Source organism: Ranitomeya variabilis, chromosome 1 (genome assembly GCF_051348905.1).
Source record: "Ranitomeya variabilis isolate aRanVar5 chromosome 1, aRanVar5.hap1, whole genome shotgun sequence".
Lineage (NCBI taxonomy): Eukaryota > Metazoa > Chordata > Amphibia > Anura > Dendrobatidae > Ranitomeya > Ranitomeya variabilis.
In genome coordinates, this window is record NC_135232.1 from 42,136,111 (window position 1) to 42,155,291 (window position 19,181).

The following is a 19,181-nucleotide window of genomic DNA, read 5'->3' on the forward strand; positions in this document are numbered from 1 at the left end:
AGGAGGCTGCCGACAACCCAAGTGTGTTCTCGCTTTCACACCGATACACTTATTTCTCATGCAAAACATAATAGTCCGCTCATAAACTGCTCGGTGGGTTTGCAGTGTACTGGATATTTACTGCTCATGAAAAATTCAATGTCCGTTTTGCAGGGAAAGATTCTCGCCCGACTGTTATCCACCTGCCTTTAGAAAGGAGATAAGCCAAAGGTGACAACCCTTCCTGCATACTTAAGGGGGGGGGATTTACAAAGACTGATGTTTCATATGCAAAACTTAATTGGGCCAATGCTATTAAGTAACACACAAGTCTTAATAAGATTGGCAGATCTTAGGCTTTTTGCACCACAAGCTGGCATTTGTGCCAGCTGTAGGCAGTATAATGCCAATTTTTGCATAAAGTATGGTAAATCTGCCGAGCTGTGGTTAGTCTTGCAAGTAGACGTGAGAAAAATGATTGGCGGGACCCTGATCCAAGTCAGAAGATTGCGACTCCCGGACCAGACCCCTGGGAACCCCTCTCCGGTGCCTCTTCTGATCAACAGAGCTAACATAACGTCATGCTATGGCAACGATGACGTCACGCTATGGCAACGATGACGTCACGCTATGGCAACGATGACGTCACGCCGAGGATGCTGGCAGGTAGCTGCAAATTCACAGCGCTTTGGTACAGCAGACAAGGACTAGTGATGCGGCCGATAGAGCAGCGTCCTGTGAATAATATTGTCTCAACTCTTCTTGCAACTCTTGCTAAGTGCTGCCCACTTTTTAGAAAAGAGGTGATAAATCGGAAAAAAGGTAACAATCTGAGAAACTGGGGCATATGTGTTAAAGATGCAATCCAGGGGAGACGTCATAACTGTTATATCAATGAAACTATGGAACAGTGTCCCCTTTTTCTCTCCTGGATGCAAAACCGCAGCAGGTTGCACGTGTGTCATGCAGCGATGCAGGTATATGTCACTTAAAGCGTACCTATCATTTTTAATGATAAACCCGCTAACATCTCTAACAGATTGGTGGGAGTTCGGTTCCCAAGATTGCTGCAAAAAAAAATCAGAAGCGCGCAGTTCCTGCATAAGCTCATAGTACGGGCCAAGAGATGATTTCTCTGTGCACGCACTCATGGGGCGAGATAAGGACATGTTCAGGCTGGAATACCCCTTTTATAAATCTGCTTGGGTGCAGCTGTAGAAAATGCTCTCCTATGCAAAGACGAGATGCCAGGGAGAGCTGTATTACAACCGAGCTGTAATCCCGATGCCTTTCCCTTCAGCTCAGCATCAGTCGGGGGTCCCAGTGGTCGATTTTCACCATCCATACCGTGATGACATATAGAATTGATAAACCTTCAATGCATATCATGGGGAAAACCTGTTTAATATCTCAGTGTGCAGCTTCGAGTCAGCAATCTCAAGGATGTGTCTTATTAAAGTGCTGCCCTGCATACAAATACCATATTCATGTTATTGGCGGTGTAATTCCCCTACATACCCCCCCCCCTCGGTGTTCTTCGGATGGACAGTGGAAGAGAATATTAAACTCCCAACCCCCTGGGAACGTGCATACATGCTAACAATATTTTCTGAAGCCATGATAATGACTCAGACATGGAGACAGTAAATGAAAAACTATCACAGTCAATGATTTCCTTGCTGCGCCTGTTCCCTTAACCCAAGATACTGCCAGCATGAAAGCGATGAAATCAAACAATAACCCTTTAAATGTTGCTTCCCGGGGGACAGACTATAGAGTCTATACTGCCTGCCGGTGATAAGGCAAAGAAATGGACATGCACAGTAAATCAATGGACGATCCTGCCCCCCCGCACACACCTCTTCAATGTAGAATCCCCTCACCGACGTGGTTGATACAGATTTCACCTGCCCTGGAAACCTTTCCCCGTGACGATATAGTCGTCAGATGTAAAGCCTTGGACGAGAGCTGGATTCCCAATCTTTGATCCATGCATGGTGAACCTGTGTACACCCAGCAGGTACTGCGGTCTGTCTGTGCTGGGTTTACGGCCGCCGGACTGGGAAAACTCAATGTGCCCTAAAATAATTGCTTTTTTTTTTCAAAAGTATTGCCAGAGCAAAAAAAAAAAATGCGTATGAAGTAGTTGTCAACTACCCATCCCCCACTCATAGTAAATAGATTACTGAGCGTGTGGGGGGGGGGGTTGGGGGGAGGGAGTAGGCTATAAACACGAGCAAAAAACTCCCCAAAAACAAATAAATGATTAAATTTGTAACACAGAACGGGAGCAGAAGAAAGATCACAGTCTGTAAAGTCTCCCCAGGAACAGGTCCAGGAGCTTTTCTTCATATTATCACCCTCTTAGCAATCCATCTCCTCCATGCACAACCTCCAGAGACCACGGGGGTGGGGAGGTCATGCCATTTCTAGCCCTTCCCTAAAGTGGCATTTACACTGGCCGATCATCAAGAACAAACCTTCCCAGGAACGCTCGATTCCCGATAGCCGGCCGGTGTAAGTAAGCTGACGATCACCCTATGAATGCGCAATATGTTTGTTCGTTGAGTGAAATTATTTTTAACCTTCCCTAAAAAGAAAAAAAAAAAAGAAGAAATTATCGTTCTCGGCAGCACATTCTGCCATGTAAAAACAACATGTGCTGCCGAGAACGTCAACAGTCTATGCGCCCTAAATAATCTATGCATATGAGAAATGCGGTTGGCCCATTTATACAAGCTATTACCTTCGATCAGCAAGCATTTTGCCGATCGGTGGTGGTTTAATGGAAGTCATTGGCTAGTGAAAATGCAATCTTGGGATATGCTGTTTTTATACAACTTTTTTTTTTTTTTTAAAGTGTTTTTCTGTGTGCAAAAGGTGCCATACACCTCTATCAGCAGCTTATCTCACCTGAAAGAAAAGGATCTGGAGTTATAATTCAAGATGCCCAATCCTCCTTTCCCCCAACATCATGTGTCGGAGGAAGAGTCACATCAGGTGGGTTGAGCTGGTTGTTTTTTAATGATTATGGGGGGCTTTAATGTCATCCCCCCCATTTACAGCCTTCCATGACCCCACACATTAACTGCTCTTGTCAATCACAGCCTTTTATATTCATCTCTTCAACTGTACAGCCTTCAGTGAATCCCGGGGAGATGCTAAACCTTTCTTCATATTCTCAGAATCTTTACCAAACCACGTGTGGCTTCTCACATTCCCTCCCCCTTTGTCCACCATTGAAAACTTATCTTTTTAAGCTTACAATAAATAAGTAATATTTTTAGTTGATCGATTTCTTAATACTGTATAGCTTTATAGTAGACGGGTGACAAATGGGCTGTAGAGAGGGAAACCTTTTTGTGTCAAGTGAACCACATCCCATTGGCTGGGATCCCCAACTTCACTTTTGAGTAGCAAGCTAATCAACAAAGTGGAGCCGAGAAAGAAGGCAGGTAGCTGGAGGTTCAGAGCGACCACAGGATACTGAGCTGGTCACTGGACCAGGGTCCGGCAAATGTATACATACACCACTTATGTCAAGTCAACATTAGCTACATCTGTCCAATTTAAAAGGGGGAAAATTTGGTCTCAAATCCTATGGCAGCCGACATACTGCACTGCTTTACATTATGTCACTCCTTCCCTCAACAATTTGCTGCGATCTGGGTGCACCGATAGGGGTCTGGTGCTGGGACCCCAAGTGAATGACGGACGTGTGGCCAGATGTAGTTACAGGTACCTTCTGCCTCCTTCAAGTGAGAGTAGTACAAAAACAAAGCGTCAAGACACGTGCCCATTGTGCGGAGTTTATCTCCAGCCGGAGCGCGGCACCGGGGCGTCCGCCGAGATTATGCTTGAAAGAGATCTCACCCAGGGATAGCGAGGCAGATAGGAAAGGTCACTAGTTTATCTGCGGCTGCACATTCGAGGGACTCGGAGAAACTTCTGATTGTATTGATACATCTATAATGAAGGCCAGCAGTAACTGTATCACTAGACGATGAATATTTGCTCTTTACGCTTCTCCCTGACGCCTTCAGTTTCCAAAAATTTCACAACTATTCTCAAAAACTTTCTTGAGGTTAAACTAATTTAAAAAAAAAAGTCCATCATCAAGAGAAAGCAGGGTTTGGCCAGAGTCAGCACAGTATTCTTATAAACGCCAGGGATAGGAATCGCTTAAGATGATAAAAGGAGGCATATTTGCCAGCTCTGACCCCCGTGGATAGGGGGATGCTGGTAGCTCCAGTAGAAGGGACAGGTCGGTGTCCTGTTCTTCGGTCACGTGACCTGCGAGGCTTGTGATTTCCTCTGGTGATCTTCCATTCCAGTGTCCTGACCGCTGCAGCCAATCTCAGTCCACCTCAGGAGTCAGGTGACTGAAGAATAGTAAATTATCGCTCCATCATCATCCATAGACCACCAGGGTAGCTAGCACTAGATCTACAGGAGTTACAGCCAAGGAATATGCCAAAGTCCCAAGGACAAGCGATGAATTACTGACACATAAGGGTCCAAACACTACGATTCCCATCTGAATGGAATGGAGTTTGAAGAACATGCACCACTCATTGTCTATGGAACTGTTGTAGGCCCATTTTTCAGCACTCTCTGGTAGTCCCAAGGACAGTGAATGCTCCCTAAGAAACAGGCAACACCCACATGTATTCAGGCTGTCTAGCGGCTGCAAATCACGCAGATGCGGCGACTCAAACATAATCTCCGAGCACGCCCAAAATACTCGGAGACCACCGGAGCATGCTCGGAAAACCCGAGTAACGAGCACACGCGCTCATCACTAATAGCCACATTTCAAGATATATACAGTCATGGCTGAAAGTGTTGGCACCCTTGGAATTGTTCCAGAAAGTTATTGCAATTACACAAGCTTTGTTATACACGTTTATTTCCTTTGTGTATATTGGAACACCACAAAAAAACATTTCACACAGAACCCCAAAAAGTAGCAGGACAAAATTCTTGGCACCCTTAACTTAATATTTGGTTACACACCATTTGGAATAAATAACTGCAATCAATCGCTTCCTATAACCATTATCAAGCTTCTTACCCCTCTCGGCTAGAATTTTGGACCACTCTTCTTTTGCAAACTGCCCCAGGTCTCTCATATCTGAAGGCATCTTGTCCCAACAGCAAATGTAAGATCTTTCCACAGGTGTTCAATGGGATTTAGATCCTGACTCATTGCTGTCACTTCAGACCTCTCCAGCGCTTTGTTTCCATATATTTCTGGGTGCTTGATGAGTATGCTTGGGGTCATTGGCACGTTACAAGATATATGACCTAGGACTTATACCCAGCTTTCTGACACTGGGCACTACATTGCAACCCAAAATCTTTTGGTAAACTTCAGATTGCATGATGCCCTGCACACAGACAAGTCACCCAGTGCCAGAGGCAGCAGAACAACTCTAAAACATCTATGAACCTCCACCATATTTGACTGTAGGTACTGTGTTCTTTTCTTTGTAGGCCTCATTTCATTTTCGGTCAACAGTAGAATGATGTTCTTTACCAAAAAGCTCTATCTCGGTCTCATTTGTCCACAAGGCACTTACCCAGAAGGATTTTGGCTTACTCACGTACATTGTGGCAAACTGCAGCGTATCTTTTTTATATCTCTCGTGTCAGCAGTGGGGTCCCCCTGGGTCTCCTGCCATAGCATTTCATTTAATTTTAATGCTGACTGATAGTTCACACTGACACTGACTCTTGAGCCTGCAGGACAGACTGAATTTCTTTGGAACTTAATTGGGTCTTCTTATCCACCATCTAGACTATCCTGCTTTGCAACCTTTCATCAATTTATGAACATCTTGATTATGTTGCACTCCGTGGACAAAGGAACATCAAGATCTCTGGAGATAGACTTGTAACCTTGAGATTGTTGAAATTGTTAAACAATTTTGGTTCTCACATCCTCAGACAGTTCTCCTCTCCTCTTTATTTTCTTCTTTGTGACATACCTTGAAAATTCAACCATATTATATATATATATATATATATATATATATATATATATATATATATATATATATATATATATATATATATATATATATATATATATATATATATATATATATACACACACACACACACACACACACACACACACACACACACACACACCAAAAAGCTCTATATATATATCTATCTATATATACGTATTTTCCGGCGTATAAGAGTATAAGATGACTGGGTGTTCAAGACGACCCCCAACTTTTCCATTTAAAATATAGAGTTTGGGATATACTCGCCGTATAAGTCGGGGGTCATCTTATACGGCATGTGCGGAGCTCTGAGGTTGTTGCATATGGGGCAGGCAGCGGTCCTGGATGGTCCCTAGGGTCTGGAGGAGAGGAGACTCTCCTTCAGGCCCTGGGTACAATATTCATGTAAAAAAAAAAAAGAATTCAAATAAAAAATAGGGATATAATTACCTTCTGATGGCCTCCGAAGGTCTCTCGGCTCTCAGCGGTGCACGTGGCAGCTTCTGTTCCCAGGGATGCTTTGCGCAAAGAACCTTTGTGATGTCTCGGTCGTGTGACTGCGACGTCATCTCAGGTGATTCGCGCAATGCAGGATGTGCAGGACCATAGGTAGTCCATGGCCGCCGACTCAGGGACTGTGAACCTCATCTTAACTGCTGGTATCCAAGCTGCCCCATTGATATAGCAGGCCTGAGGAGATGTCAATTGTGGCACGACACGTTGTGGAGCCTGGAAATTTAAAGAGGCGCTATGGGTAGGAGGTCGTGGTGAACTCTAAGCCTACGGCCCAGACCAGGGTCTTGCAAACCTTTTCTGCAGAACTCTACTTTTTGTCATTTTCAAGATTTCATCATCTTGAAACTATAGTAGAGATCAAGTAGAAACCAAGGTACAACGAATTATCTGGATTGCCGATAGCTTACAATTAAATTCTCCCCAACCTGACGTGGCTCAAAACAGGGAACAAAAGCGAATATTCAACAACACAACAAAATGGAGAAAAGACAAGACTTTGGGATTAGTCCTTTTAAACACAGGAAATAATACAAGTAAATGGAAACACTGAACGCGTTACAAAAGCTGTGACATAAAGACAGACATGAAAATAAAAAGATAAAGACAAGCAGTCAGAACAAAAGACAGCAGGAGAAAGGGAGGCAAAAAAATACCTTCATTGACTGAGAAACAGGAATGCAAAGAGCGATCAGACCCAGAGGGTTCGGAGTCAGCGCGAGCGGAAGCATCAGGCGCAACAGCTTTCAGAGGAAACAAGAGAAGAGAGAGACAGGAGAAAATGAGCTACAGTGGCGCTTCCAGTCCGAACAGATCAGTATATAAAGCAGAACACAGAAATACAGCATATAGCAAGAGAGAAGAGACAAGCAGATCTCAGCCGAGCAAGCGTGCGAGCAAAAACACCGACACCACACAACACATCCCGGACAGTCCCATGTACTAGATCTTCATTTTATCAACTAGACGTACAACTGTAAAAAATAAATAAATAAATAAAACTTTCCTGGGGGTGGCCATGTAGGTCGATTGACAGAAATGTGCCCATTTGGATTAGTTTCATTCAGCTGTACAGTAAAGTTTTAATTAACTTGGTCAGCCTCTAATAATCAGGAAATGACTTTGCTCATCCTGTGCCAGTCTGCACAGTAAAGCTCACAAATGATCTACAGAAAATAGGAAGTGGGCCTACTGTGTGCTCTAGTGGACTGTGTGAAAACCATAATACTAGAAATGAAAGTATGTGTGAATGAGCCCTGAAATAAGATCATTTTCTAATTTTACCATGACTCTGATCATTCTGACCAAGTTTGTACGGTAAAGTTGGCATGTGATTAACAGAAAACAAAAAAAGTCAGCACAATAATTCAATATTTTTAATATGGATGATCAATAAGAAAAATATGGGAATGGGAGGGGGTAAAATAACACCAGTAAAGAGGATTTCTAGCTTCAGAAAACCCATCCCCAGGTGGAGCTTGTTTAAAAAAAAAGTGTACTTTAATCACCCTCCCCAGGTCCAGCCCTGAGTCTGTCGTCGATCTCGATGACTGTTGCTGTCAACAGCTCTGGTGTGACACTGACAGCGCTGCAGCCAATCCACAAATTCAGCAGCTCTGCTCAAGTAGATGGTGCAAACTGCTGAAATCCACCGAGCTCATCGGTTGGCTGCACCGCTGTCATCTTGACATCATCAGACACTGGGAGCAGAGGCGCAGACTCGGCGCTGGACACAGGGAAAGTGAACGTTTCATAACGTTATCGTGCAACAATTAAAGGAGGTTTTTAAGTTTTGAATCCTCATCTTTATACAGCCTAATCAGAAAATTAACAGCGTGGGGGGAACCTCTGTTCACAGTCCTCATCTTCTGTATAGCGGTTATAAAGAGCGTCTCTCCCACTGGAGGACCTGTCCTGTCCTGCGTTACACAGACAACTCATTCATTTGAATGGACGCGATGCAATACCTAATTTCACCAGTGGCGGCACTGCAGGGAAATTGAACACTAACTATCAAGGTTTCATCCCCCGATCGCTGGAGATCCCAGCAGAAATCTATCCAACAAGTAAGGACTGACTAAGGCTGGGGACCCTTTTAAGGACTGCACAGACCCCTTTTATGCTTAAGGGTTTTACAAAATTGACATAAACCTTCCTAAATAGAGGGATACAGGTGCGGGATATTTGGTGCGGCAGCTTCCCTGTGTCTAGTAAGACTTTTTCTTTAAAACCCCAAAGCGTTCAGTGTGTCTAACAGGCAGTAATAGGCGACACATGGAAGCAAAAAGAAAAAACGTTTTCACAGCACTCCCTCCGTATTTATTTCACAATACGGTCACCGGTCGCCTCCTCTTTGTGCGTAAATTAGCGCACGGTACGCTGAGGCTTTGTGAATTAATAATAGCGCCTCGTTCCACGATCCATTCTCACTACTGGCATTTCCTCCGTGTGCCGACTGTTCGGAGGTAATAAAGAGAATTGCGGTGCAAGCGGCGCGGGGCGGGGGCCGCTATTACCATATGAAAGGGGATGAGGCCCTTAAGAGTGGCACATTGTATAACTGGAGGTCAATGTTAAGATTTAGAGGTCGCTGCCTCGCACTTCCTCCCTATGGAGAAATTACCATATGTCACGCACAGGCGGCTCCCGCTGAATGACAATGCGACTCTTTCCTGCACAAGTTAAACAATGTTTTTGTGCGGAGGCCTGTTTGCTTTTCATGCAGTTAACTCCTTTTGTCGCCCCGGGGGCATCTGCATGAAGACGATCCGTTTCATAATTCAATGCAAATGTATCCTAATGACAGCGAGGCACGTGTGAGGGGACGAGGAGGCAGCGCTCCCCCCCAAATCTGGGCTTTAGCAGAACAAACAAGGGCTTAAAGCCCAGGACGGGTGACATTTGCATTCGGGCTCGGGACATAATAGGAATGTGCATTCTGAATATGTATGCCTTTCAGGCCAAATTACTGCATGAATGGAGGGAATTGGGAGGAGGGGGGTCCGAAAAAGCTGCAATCATTATCTCTGGTTACTATTTAAATAGCTTCCGGGTGGGGAGGTCTCATTAGCCGGAGCACATTGTGGCACTAAACAGGGCAACTGGGAGGATGCCGGCATGTGTAATGGAGCGCAACTATTTCTATTGTTAGGTTTGACTTTAATCATTCCATATACTGAGGCGTGTGTACCCCCATAGGTAGACCCCCCACCATGCAAACACAAAAAATAAGACAGTGAAACTCCTATATATCCTAGAAAAAAAAACCAAAAAAACAAGTTATCATCATCTATCCATGGGACAAAAGATAACTTGCGGATTGTTAGGGGTCCGAACACTGGGACCCCCAGCAATCCTGAGATCGGGGCTGTGAATAGAGCACAGTTGCACATGCTGGATCTTGACTCCATTCATTATCTATGGGACTGCCGGGAATGGCATAGCGCTGTACTCATCCCATGGACTAAATAAGCAGAGGTGGAGCATGAGCACTACCGATTTATTTAAAGGGGTTGTCCAAAACCGTACAATTTATTTTTTTTTTACTTTGAGCCTAAGACCTTAAATAGATGCTAGTGACCTGTCTGTTGTGCCTGGTGCTCATCTCTGCCTGCGCAGACTGGTCGCTGATCGCCCCTGTGGCTCCGCTGACATTACGCTGGGAGAGCAGCGGCTTCCGCTTCGCTGTTGATGGGGTGTGATGGCTGATGTCATGCTGATTGACTGCCATCTCTCAGCTGCCTAACTGCAAGAGCTGGCTGTCAATCAGCATGACGTCAGCAGTCATGCCCCAACGACAGAGCCTGGAAGAAGAAGAGCTGCTCTGTTGATATGGAGCAGCGGAATCGCCAGCAAGAGCAATCATTGATCTCTCTCAGCCGGCTCCGGGTAGAACAGACAGGTAAGTAGCCTGATTTTTTTTTTTTTACTATGAGCCAAAAAACTAACTTTAGTCCTGCACAGCCCCCTTAAGACAGAGCTCCTTGAGCTTTTAAAGCCTCTGCTATTTAGGGAACCCCCGGTGTTTTTAGGGTCCCCAAACAGCCACCACGAACATCGATGCTGCCCTAGTAGTTTCTTATCTGCATTTTCATGGTCTACTTTTCACACCGTATGCAAATTCCCGATCTGAAGTCATGGAGGCGGAAACAAGGAGCCCAGAAGTCAAGGTAGTGAATATATCCATACACATAGTGTACATATATGTGTTATCATTAGGAAAATCCCTTTAATAATTATTGCAGGGAAAGTTTACAACTGTTGACCACTAGTCTGATAGTTGGGGCTCCACTTTTCTTTACAAGGGGGGCACTTTCTGGCATTTACCTGCAATTACATAGATAAAAGACTCCTGTGAAAATAATATAGTGAGTGTCACAAGGCCTCGGTGCACCATGAAAGCCGCCTCCGGCGCAGGTACGATCCCGATCAGTCATTACCTCCACGAGAAACGCTGATGACACAGTTAAATGTCACATCCTTAAAATTGTCCGTGTAAAACATAAATCTACATGTGTTGGAGAATTTTAAGAAGCTGCGCAGTCCTGTGCCAGGTTTACAATGATATTGCAGGCCTTCCGTGACTGCTGCCGAGGGAGGGTGCACATACTTTGCAGTGAAGGCTGGAAACGACTGCTGCCGAGGGAGGGTGCACATACTTTGCAGTGAAGGCTGGAAACGACTGCTGCCGAGGGAGGGTGCACATACTTTACTGTGAAGGCTAGAAACGACTGCTGCCGAGGGAGGGTGCACATACTTTACTGTGAAGGCTAGAAACGACTGCTGCCGAGGGAGGGTGCACATACTTTACTGTGAAGGCTAGAAACGACTGCTGCCGAGGGAGGGTGCACATACTTTACTGTGAAGGCTAGAAACGACTGCTGCTGAGGGAGGGTGCACATACTTTACTGTGAAGGCTAGAAACGACTGCTGCCGAGGGAGGGTGCACATACTTTACTGTGAAGGCTAGAAACGACTGCTGCCGAGGGAGGGTGCACATACTTTACTGTGAAGGCTAGAAACGACTGCTGCCGAGGGAGGGTGCACATACTTTACTGTGAAGGCTAGAAACGACTGCTGCCGAGGGAGGGTGCACATACTTTACTGTGAAGGCTAGAAACGACTGCTGCCGAGGGAGGGTGCACATACTTTACTGTGAAGGCTGGAAACGTAATAATTAGAAAAAAACGGCTATGGGAAACACCATGGGAGAGCGGATCGGGGACCCCGCAGTGGAGGTCTGTAGGACCCTCCAGGAGTACACTGTATACAGCGGACGTGTGGTACAGCAGATTTTATGATGATGTGCCGTGTAATAGAAATAAATAATAAAATAAAGTGGTTTTATGGGGGAAGCGGGGGGCTTCTGTTTAGGATTCTCATCGTGGGCATCCCTCATCATGGGCAATGTGTTATATCTAGTTACTCCTGTGGAGGCGCTGCAGGGAAATTGAACACTTAATATCCGCAGATTACTGCTGATCGCTGGAGAACACTTTATGACCAGGGATGCTTCTAAAGCCCCCCTTACATGGCTGATGAACCGTTTTGCTGACCCCGGCATATACGGCCTGTTCTCTGTGAAATAAGCTGCAGTCAGACTCCTCAGCGGGTCCGGCCGACTTTACCTTAAAGGGGTTGTCTGGTAAAAATAAGGATGGGTGATAACTTACCGTGCTATGCCAGCTTCTAGCCTCCGTGGGAGGCTAGAAGCTGGCATAGCCTGATCGGCACTGCTACATAGGAGCGATGCTCAGATCGCCCCTGTGTAGTAGAATTACAGCATTGCTATGAGCGCCGACCACAGGGTGGCGCTCACAGCAATCTGGCATCAACAACCATAGAGGTCTTCAGGTGACCTCTGGTTGTTATGCCAACTCACCGATGACCCCTGATCACGACAGGGGTCAGTGATGCGGGCATTTCCGGCCCGATGGAAGCGCTTGTTAAATGTCGCTGTCAGCGTTTGACAGCGGCATTTAACTAGTTAATAGCTGCGGGTGGATCATGATTCCACTCGCCGCTATAGCGGGCATATGTCAGCTGTTCAAAACAACTGACATGTCCCGGCTTTGATGTGGGCTCACCGCCGGATCCAGCATCAAAGGAGATGCGACCTCTGCAGTACAACTATTTAGGAAAAATCCCTATTTTTCGGATTTTGATGAACGGAATAGATCGGCAGAAGCGAGACCCGTGTCGGGCCGATTTTCCAGACTGTATATTATAATCAGACCGATCAATAACATTCCCTGGGAGGAGGCTTCCCCCTGTAATAGACGCTCCTGGGAGAGCCCCGGGTACCTTGCTTTATCTGTCCTTGCATTAGGTTGCTGCTGGAGCTTTGCGGAGAAGACTTTCCCTTCATCGATTCTGGAGAGCCGGACTTGGGAGGCCTTATGAAAGAGATGAAGAAAGAGACAAACGATTAAATACACATGGTAGCGGCTTCTGGGGGTCTGCGGCCCCTCTTACTCCGGCATCGGGAGAGACTGATGGGTCAGGATGGAGAGGACCGATACGCCCAGGAGGGCACCTTTCTACGTCACATCATCAGATCTAGTGGATGATAAACTAATTCATATTCATAGCCCCCCAGGCATCCAAGCGGGTCTCGCACTAGGCCAGTACACAGCAGAATACCTTATTTCTTACTGTATAAGAAAGAGCAGTCTGACCACTCTCCTATACAACAGAGATCGTAAAAAAATGTCTATTGCTTAAAAGACATTAGACCGACGTACACCCCTATGGGTCTATCATAAGGTGAATGTCGGAGGCTTCCATGGTGGAATATCCCATTATGTACCACCGTCAGAAGCGCAATGTGAACAAAGCCCTAATTTAAAAGGGTTGTCTCATGAAGACATACTCAGTCATTAGGACATTCGTATGTCACAGAAGCAAGACCCCCCACCCGTCCAATCCTTCTATAATTCGTCCTTTAAAGGGGATCTGTCACCAAGTTTTTGCCATGTAATCTGAGAGCATCATGATGAAGGGGCAGAGATACTGATTCCAACAATGTGTCACTTGCTGGGCTGCTTGGTGCAGTTTTGATAGAATCAAAGTTTTTTTCTGCTGCAGATCTAGGAGTTGTCAGAATGCTGAGCTGTGTATAACCCCGCCGACACCACTGATTGTCAGTTTATACAGAAAGCAGCCAATCAGTGGTGGGGGCGTGGTCTTACAAAGGTCATGAATATGGAGGACTAGGAGGTAGCAAGTTTACTACTCCGCTAGTGATAAATTCCTGGTGACAAAACAGTGATTATATCAAAACTACAGCATGTAGCCCAGTAAGTGACACATCGCTGGAATTGGGGTCCTTGCACCTACATCATGCTGCTCTCAGATTAGGTGACAAAAAGCTGCTGATTAATTCCCTTTAAGACAGACTAAGGCTCTGCTGAACTCAAGCCGTCTCTGTATAATATGGCCTCACATAAGCCTTGAGGAGGTCTGGGGTCATAAATCAGCTGAGAGGAGCTCAGAAGACGAAAGATACGAATTATTAAAAACGCTCTTAAAAGTTAGAAAGGAAAAATGCCCCTCCAACCCCCCCCCCCCCCTTTCCTGTTTGGCACTGTCCAGGACTTAGAGATTGATGACCTATCCTTCAATAGCTGAAGTACCCAAGAATGGACACTACACTATGTATGGAGTGATACTGTTCTGTTTCTGTACACCGTTTTCTTATGGACCTGGCAACCGCTCTTAGCCTGACCTATCCCGATATCAGGTCATCAATAGAGTTGGTGCGAATGGATTCACATATCATAATCCATCGTGGTCTTTGGCCACTGGACGAGAGCAGAAGAACCTTCTCTTAAGGCTGAGTCACACATAACGATATCGTTAACGATATCGTTGCAACGTCACACTTTTGGTGACGTAGCAACGATCCCGCTAACGATCTCGTTATGTGTGACAGCGACCAACGATCAGGCCCCTGCTGGGAGATCGTTGGTCATTGGGGAATGATCAGGACCTTTTTTGGGTCGCTGATCACCCGCTGTCATCGCTGGATCGGCGTGTGTGACGCCGATCCAGTGATGTGTTCACTTGTAACCAGGGTAAATATCGGGTTACTAAGCGCAGGGCCACGCTTAGTAACCCGATATTTAACCTGGTTACCATTGTAAAAGTTAAAAAAAAAAAAACAGTACATACTCACATTCTGATGTGTGTGACGTCCCCCGGCGTCCACTGACTGTGTCAGCGCCGGCCGTAAAGCAGAGCAGAGCGGTGACGTCACCGCTGTTACTGCCGGCACTGACACACTCAGTGCAGGGATGCCGCCGGCGGGGGACGTGACAGACATCAGAATGTGAGTATGTAGTGTTTTTTTTTTTTACTTTTACAATGGTAACCAGGGTAAATATCGGGTTACTAAGCGCGGCCCTGCACTTAGTAACCCGATGTTTACCCTGGTTACCCGGGTGCTGCAGGGAGACTTCGGCATAGTTGAAGACAGTTTCAACGATGCCGAAGTCGTTCCCCTGATCGTTGGTCGCTGGAGAGAGCTGACTGTGTGACAGCTCCCCAGCGACCACACAACGACTTACCAACGATCACGGCCAGGTCGTATCGCTGGTCGTGATCGTTGGTAAGTCGTTTAGTGTAACGGTACCTTTACCCGATTGCATCTGTGGCTCTTCTTTTGATTACCTGGCCTGGTGTGGCATCAGATGCATGGCACAACACAACAGTGACATCGCGCCAGGTCGGCTAATCAAAAGAAGAGCCGCGAGTGCCATTCATTTTGAGGTGGTTCTCTGGCTCCCATCCAATGGCCACAAACCACTGTCGTGATCAATTCGATGGATGGGGACGTGCAAATCACTGAACGCCAACTGTAATCATCAATATCTAAGACTTGGACGACCTCTTTAAAGACAAAAGAAAAACCTGAAGCAAATGTACTCGGTTGAGTTTCTGGTTGTATACCTTTGGGGAGCCTTCTTCATGTGGTCTCCGATGAACGTGGCATTGGTCATGCTCATCAAAGTGTTTGCAAGAGAGATAAGTGACAGGAGATGTTGAGTGGTGACAGCACGGGACACGCCATAATTGCCCTTTCCAAGTCCTTCACTAATTGACATCTTCAAGTCTACACCTACATTCTCGTTGGGCCCTCTATAAACGAACTGATTGAACACTGGAAGCATCAACGACATGTGGCCTCCTCTTGAGAGCAGTCCGAAAGACACGGGACAATGTGGCTTAAGCATCCCGAGGCGGTCGAGGCACACTTCGTCTAGTCCCGCATTCAAGCCCCAGGCATGAAGACAGGACATGAAGAGCTTGGCCGTGTCCATGGTTAGGTTGTACTCTAGTAGCGTTAATGGCTTAGTTTTGCTAGACCGGTACTCCGGGTCGCTCTCGTCACGCTTCTGTCTCATCGCTTCTTCGTCTTCGTCATCGTCGTCGAGAAGATGTTCTTTAATGTTCTCTTTGATGGTTTCCTTGACCTGTTGGAACAGTACGGCTGCTCGTTTACCGGCCAGAAAAGAGCCTCCTTTGTCAGAACTGCCAGATGCTTTCTGCAAACTCTCTGGGGAGATAAGTGCAGTATTTGGCCTGGAGGCTTCTTCAGTGAGTAGCTGAATAATTAGTGCTTCCACATCAAAGAAGAGCAGGTGTATGTCCGAGTCTGTTACATTCGTCTTTATTGCTTGAACCATCAAGGAGTTATGTGAATATTTAGGCAAATTCCCCTGGAAGGATACAAAAATAAATGAAAATTAAAAATTGAGATTTATTTGAATGACAATTAACTGTAGGACTTTTAACAAATATACTTGAAAAAATAAAAAGAACAAAAATGTCTTAAAGGGATATTCCCAGAAACTAAATGCATCCCCTATTATTAGCATAGGGGAGAACTTACAGATCGATGGGGTCCAACCAAAGAAACTGCAGCAATTCTGAGAACTGGGTTCTGGATCCCAACAAGGAGTGTTCTGCACAGCCCCACCATGGTCGGAGAGGACATACACATGCTCAAACTCCTTCCCATACATTGTCTATAGGGCTGTCGGAGAGACCCGAGTACAGCGCTCCGCTATCTCCGGCAGCCCCACAGACAATGAACGGAGAAGATGTTGAGCATGCGCACCTCTGGTGAATTTCGGATGTGGCTCTGCAAAGAAATTTCCCAGGATACAGAGGCCTGTTCGTGAGATCACTGGAGATCTCAGTGGTTGGACCCCAATGATCCCTCTCCTATGGATATGGGATAACTTTTTTAGATTTTGGGAATAATCCTATAAAGCAAACAATTCAGATTTTGCAGTAAGAAGAAGAACAAAACCAGTCTTGTGGGGACTGAATGAGTAAAGTGAGTGCGCACTCACCTCCCATGGAGTAATGGGATGTTGGAGAACCGCTATATACAATACCTCCGAGGTGATGAAGATCACATTGGACATGTGTTAGTGAGAAAACCACTGAATCCTATTTTTTTTTTTATTTTTTTTAAACACTTATCAATTTCATGATTAAAATCACATAAGTCAAAGACCAACTGCACTCCAGAGTAATAGATCTCTGTATAGAAAGTGTCATCTGCCAACCGTCTGTAATTCTGCACTTTCCACATCTCCAAACTCAGAAACCTCCTCAGCCCTCCAAAAACTAAACTAATGTAAAACAGTAAAGCTCTAGACAGGAGCTGCAGTGCGGGAAAGAGGTGCGAATACACTGCATACACTGCAGCCTGTGTGTGAGACTCATGCTGTGAGAGGAGATGGAGGAGGATCATATTAGCACCCCTCAATATGCAAGACCTATGTTGTGAGAGGGGAGGGAGGAGCACCATGTTAGCATCTCAGCCTGTGTGTGAGACTCATGCTGTGAGAGGAGAGGGAGGAGGATCATGTTAGCATCTGAGCCTTTGAGTGAGACTCATGCTGTGAGAGGAGAGGGAGGAGGATCATGTTAGCATCTGAGCCTGTGAGTGAGACTCATGCTGTGAGAGGAGAGGGAGAAGGATCATGTTAGCATCTGAGCCTGTGTGTGAGACTCATGCTGTGAGAGGAGATGGAGGAGGATCATATTAGCACCCCTCAATATGCAAGACCTATGTTGTGAGAGGGGAGGGAGGAGCACCATGTTAGCATCTCAGCCTGTGTGTGAGACTCATGCTGTGAGAGGAGAGGGAGGAGGATCATGTTAGCATCTGAGCCTTTGAGTGAGACTCATGCTGTGAGAGGAGAGGGAGGAGGATCATGTTAGCATCTGAGCCTGTGAGTGAGACTCATGCTGTGAGAGGAGAGGGAGGAGGATCATGTTAGCATCTGAGCCTTTGAGTGAGACTCATGCTGTGAGAGGAGAGGGAGGAGGATCATGTTAGCATCTGAGCCTGTGAGTGAGACTCATGCTGTGAGAGGAGAGGGAGGAGGATCATGTTAGCATCTGAGCCTGTGTGTGAGACTTGTGCTGTGAGAGGAGAGGGAGGAGGATCATGTTAGCATCTGAGCCTGTGAGTGAGACTCATGCTGTGAGAGGATAGGGAGGAGGATCATGTTAGCATCTGAGCCTGTGTGTGAGACTTGTGCTGTGAGAGGAGAGGGAGGAAGATCATATTAGCATCTGAGCCTGTGAGTGAGACTCATGCTGTGAGACGAGAGGGAGGAGGATCATGTTAGCATCTGAGCCTGTGAGTGAGACTCATGCTGTGAGAGGACAGGGAGGAGGATCAGTGGGATAATTTTACTGTGTGTGAGGGGGTGCATGATAAGAGTCTATAAACCTCATAGAAGTCTCATGGTACAAGTCTCACACATGAGTGTAGGGGGGAGGAGGAGGATTATGGTACATATTAGAGTCTCCCAGCCTGATACAAGAGGGACGGCAGATGAAGGGCCGCTCATTCATATCCCCAAACTTGCACTTCTACAGAAGTGATGGGGGAAAAAAAAGACAATACCTAAAGTATAAAAGGTTACAAAATACTTTCTAAGCCCAAAATGCTATTGTGTCACGATCGATCACTGCAGCCCAGGTGATGAAAAGAAGGGTCTCTAACCTATAGAGCCGCTTCCGTCCCCCTTTGCTTGTGCCTGAAACATGAGAGAAGACGTGGACCTTTACCAGTTAAGAATCTGTCATCATGGTGGCTTGCCATCACATGGTCGGGTCCTGTAAACCACGGTGCTTGGACATTCGCAGCCACCACGATGGTGGTGTAACAATTATTCACTTCTGTACTATTGCAAAGTGATGAATTCTTAAGAGATTATTAGACCAAAGTAGCGCCGCTCTGGGGGCTGCAAATGGTATTACAGCTCAGTCCAATCCTAGTGATTGTATTGATTCACGGCAGGGGAGCGCTGCGCTCCTGAAGATCGGATCATGAGACAAACACTTTCAATATAAAGTTTGTACCAATCACTCATTTATTGCAGCATCCGTGCATGTACCTGCCATGAATGTGCATTTTGCAGTGTGGCGAATCCGCATGTGAATTCAAGTCGTCTATTCCAAGTGGGTGTCTAATATTTTTATTTTTTCTATGAAAAATCCACAAAAATACATTAAGTAGCCCACTGTTTATCCTTGCCATTTCTTTAAAGGGAATCTGACAGGAAGATCAACCTCCTTTCCTAACACCCAAATATGGTCATGAAGGTCTTTGAAATGTAAATCCATCGACACCTTTATATCTTC

At 45.9% G+C, this 19,181-nt stretch overlaps 1 protein-coding gene across 6 annotated transcripts in view; it reads right to left on the bottom strand.

Annotated features, from left to right (window-relative positions):
- The window catches only part of WDR7 (WD repeat domain 7), a 383,582-nt gene that overhangs the window by 254,592 nt on the left and 109,809 nt on the right, over window positions 1–19,181 (bottom strand). For 3 of the 6 annotated variants that reach the window (XM_077282592.1, XM_077282573.1, XM_077282564.1), the window contains 3 exons: window positions 15,459–16,228; window positions 12,813–12,904; window positions 7,166–7,252 (listed from right to left, as the gene is read on the bottom strand). In XM_077282592.1, the coding sequence (XP_077138707.1) occupies window positions 7,166–7,252; window positions 12,813–12,904; window positions 15,459–16,228 (949 nt within the window). The remainder of the gene's footprint in view (window positions 1–7,165; window positions 7,253–12,812; window positions 12,905–15,458; window positions 16,229–19,181) is intronic. The other 3 variants (XM_077282600.1, XM_077282585.1, XM_077282579.1) reach the window with 1 other exon arrangement.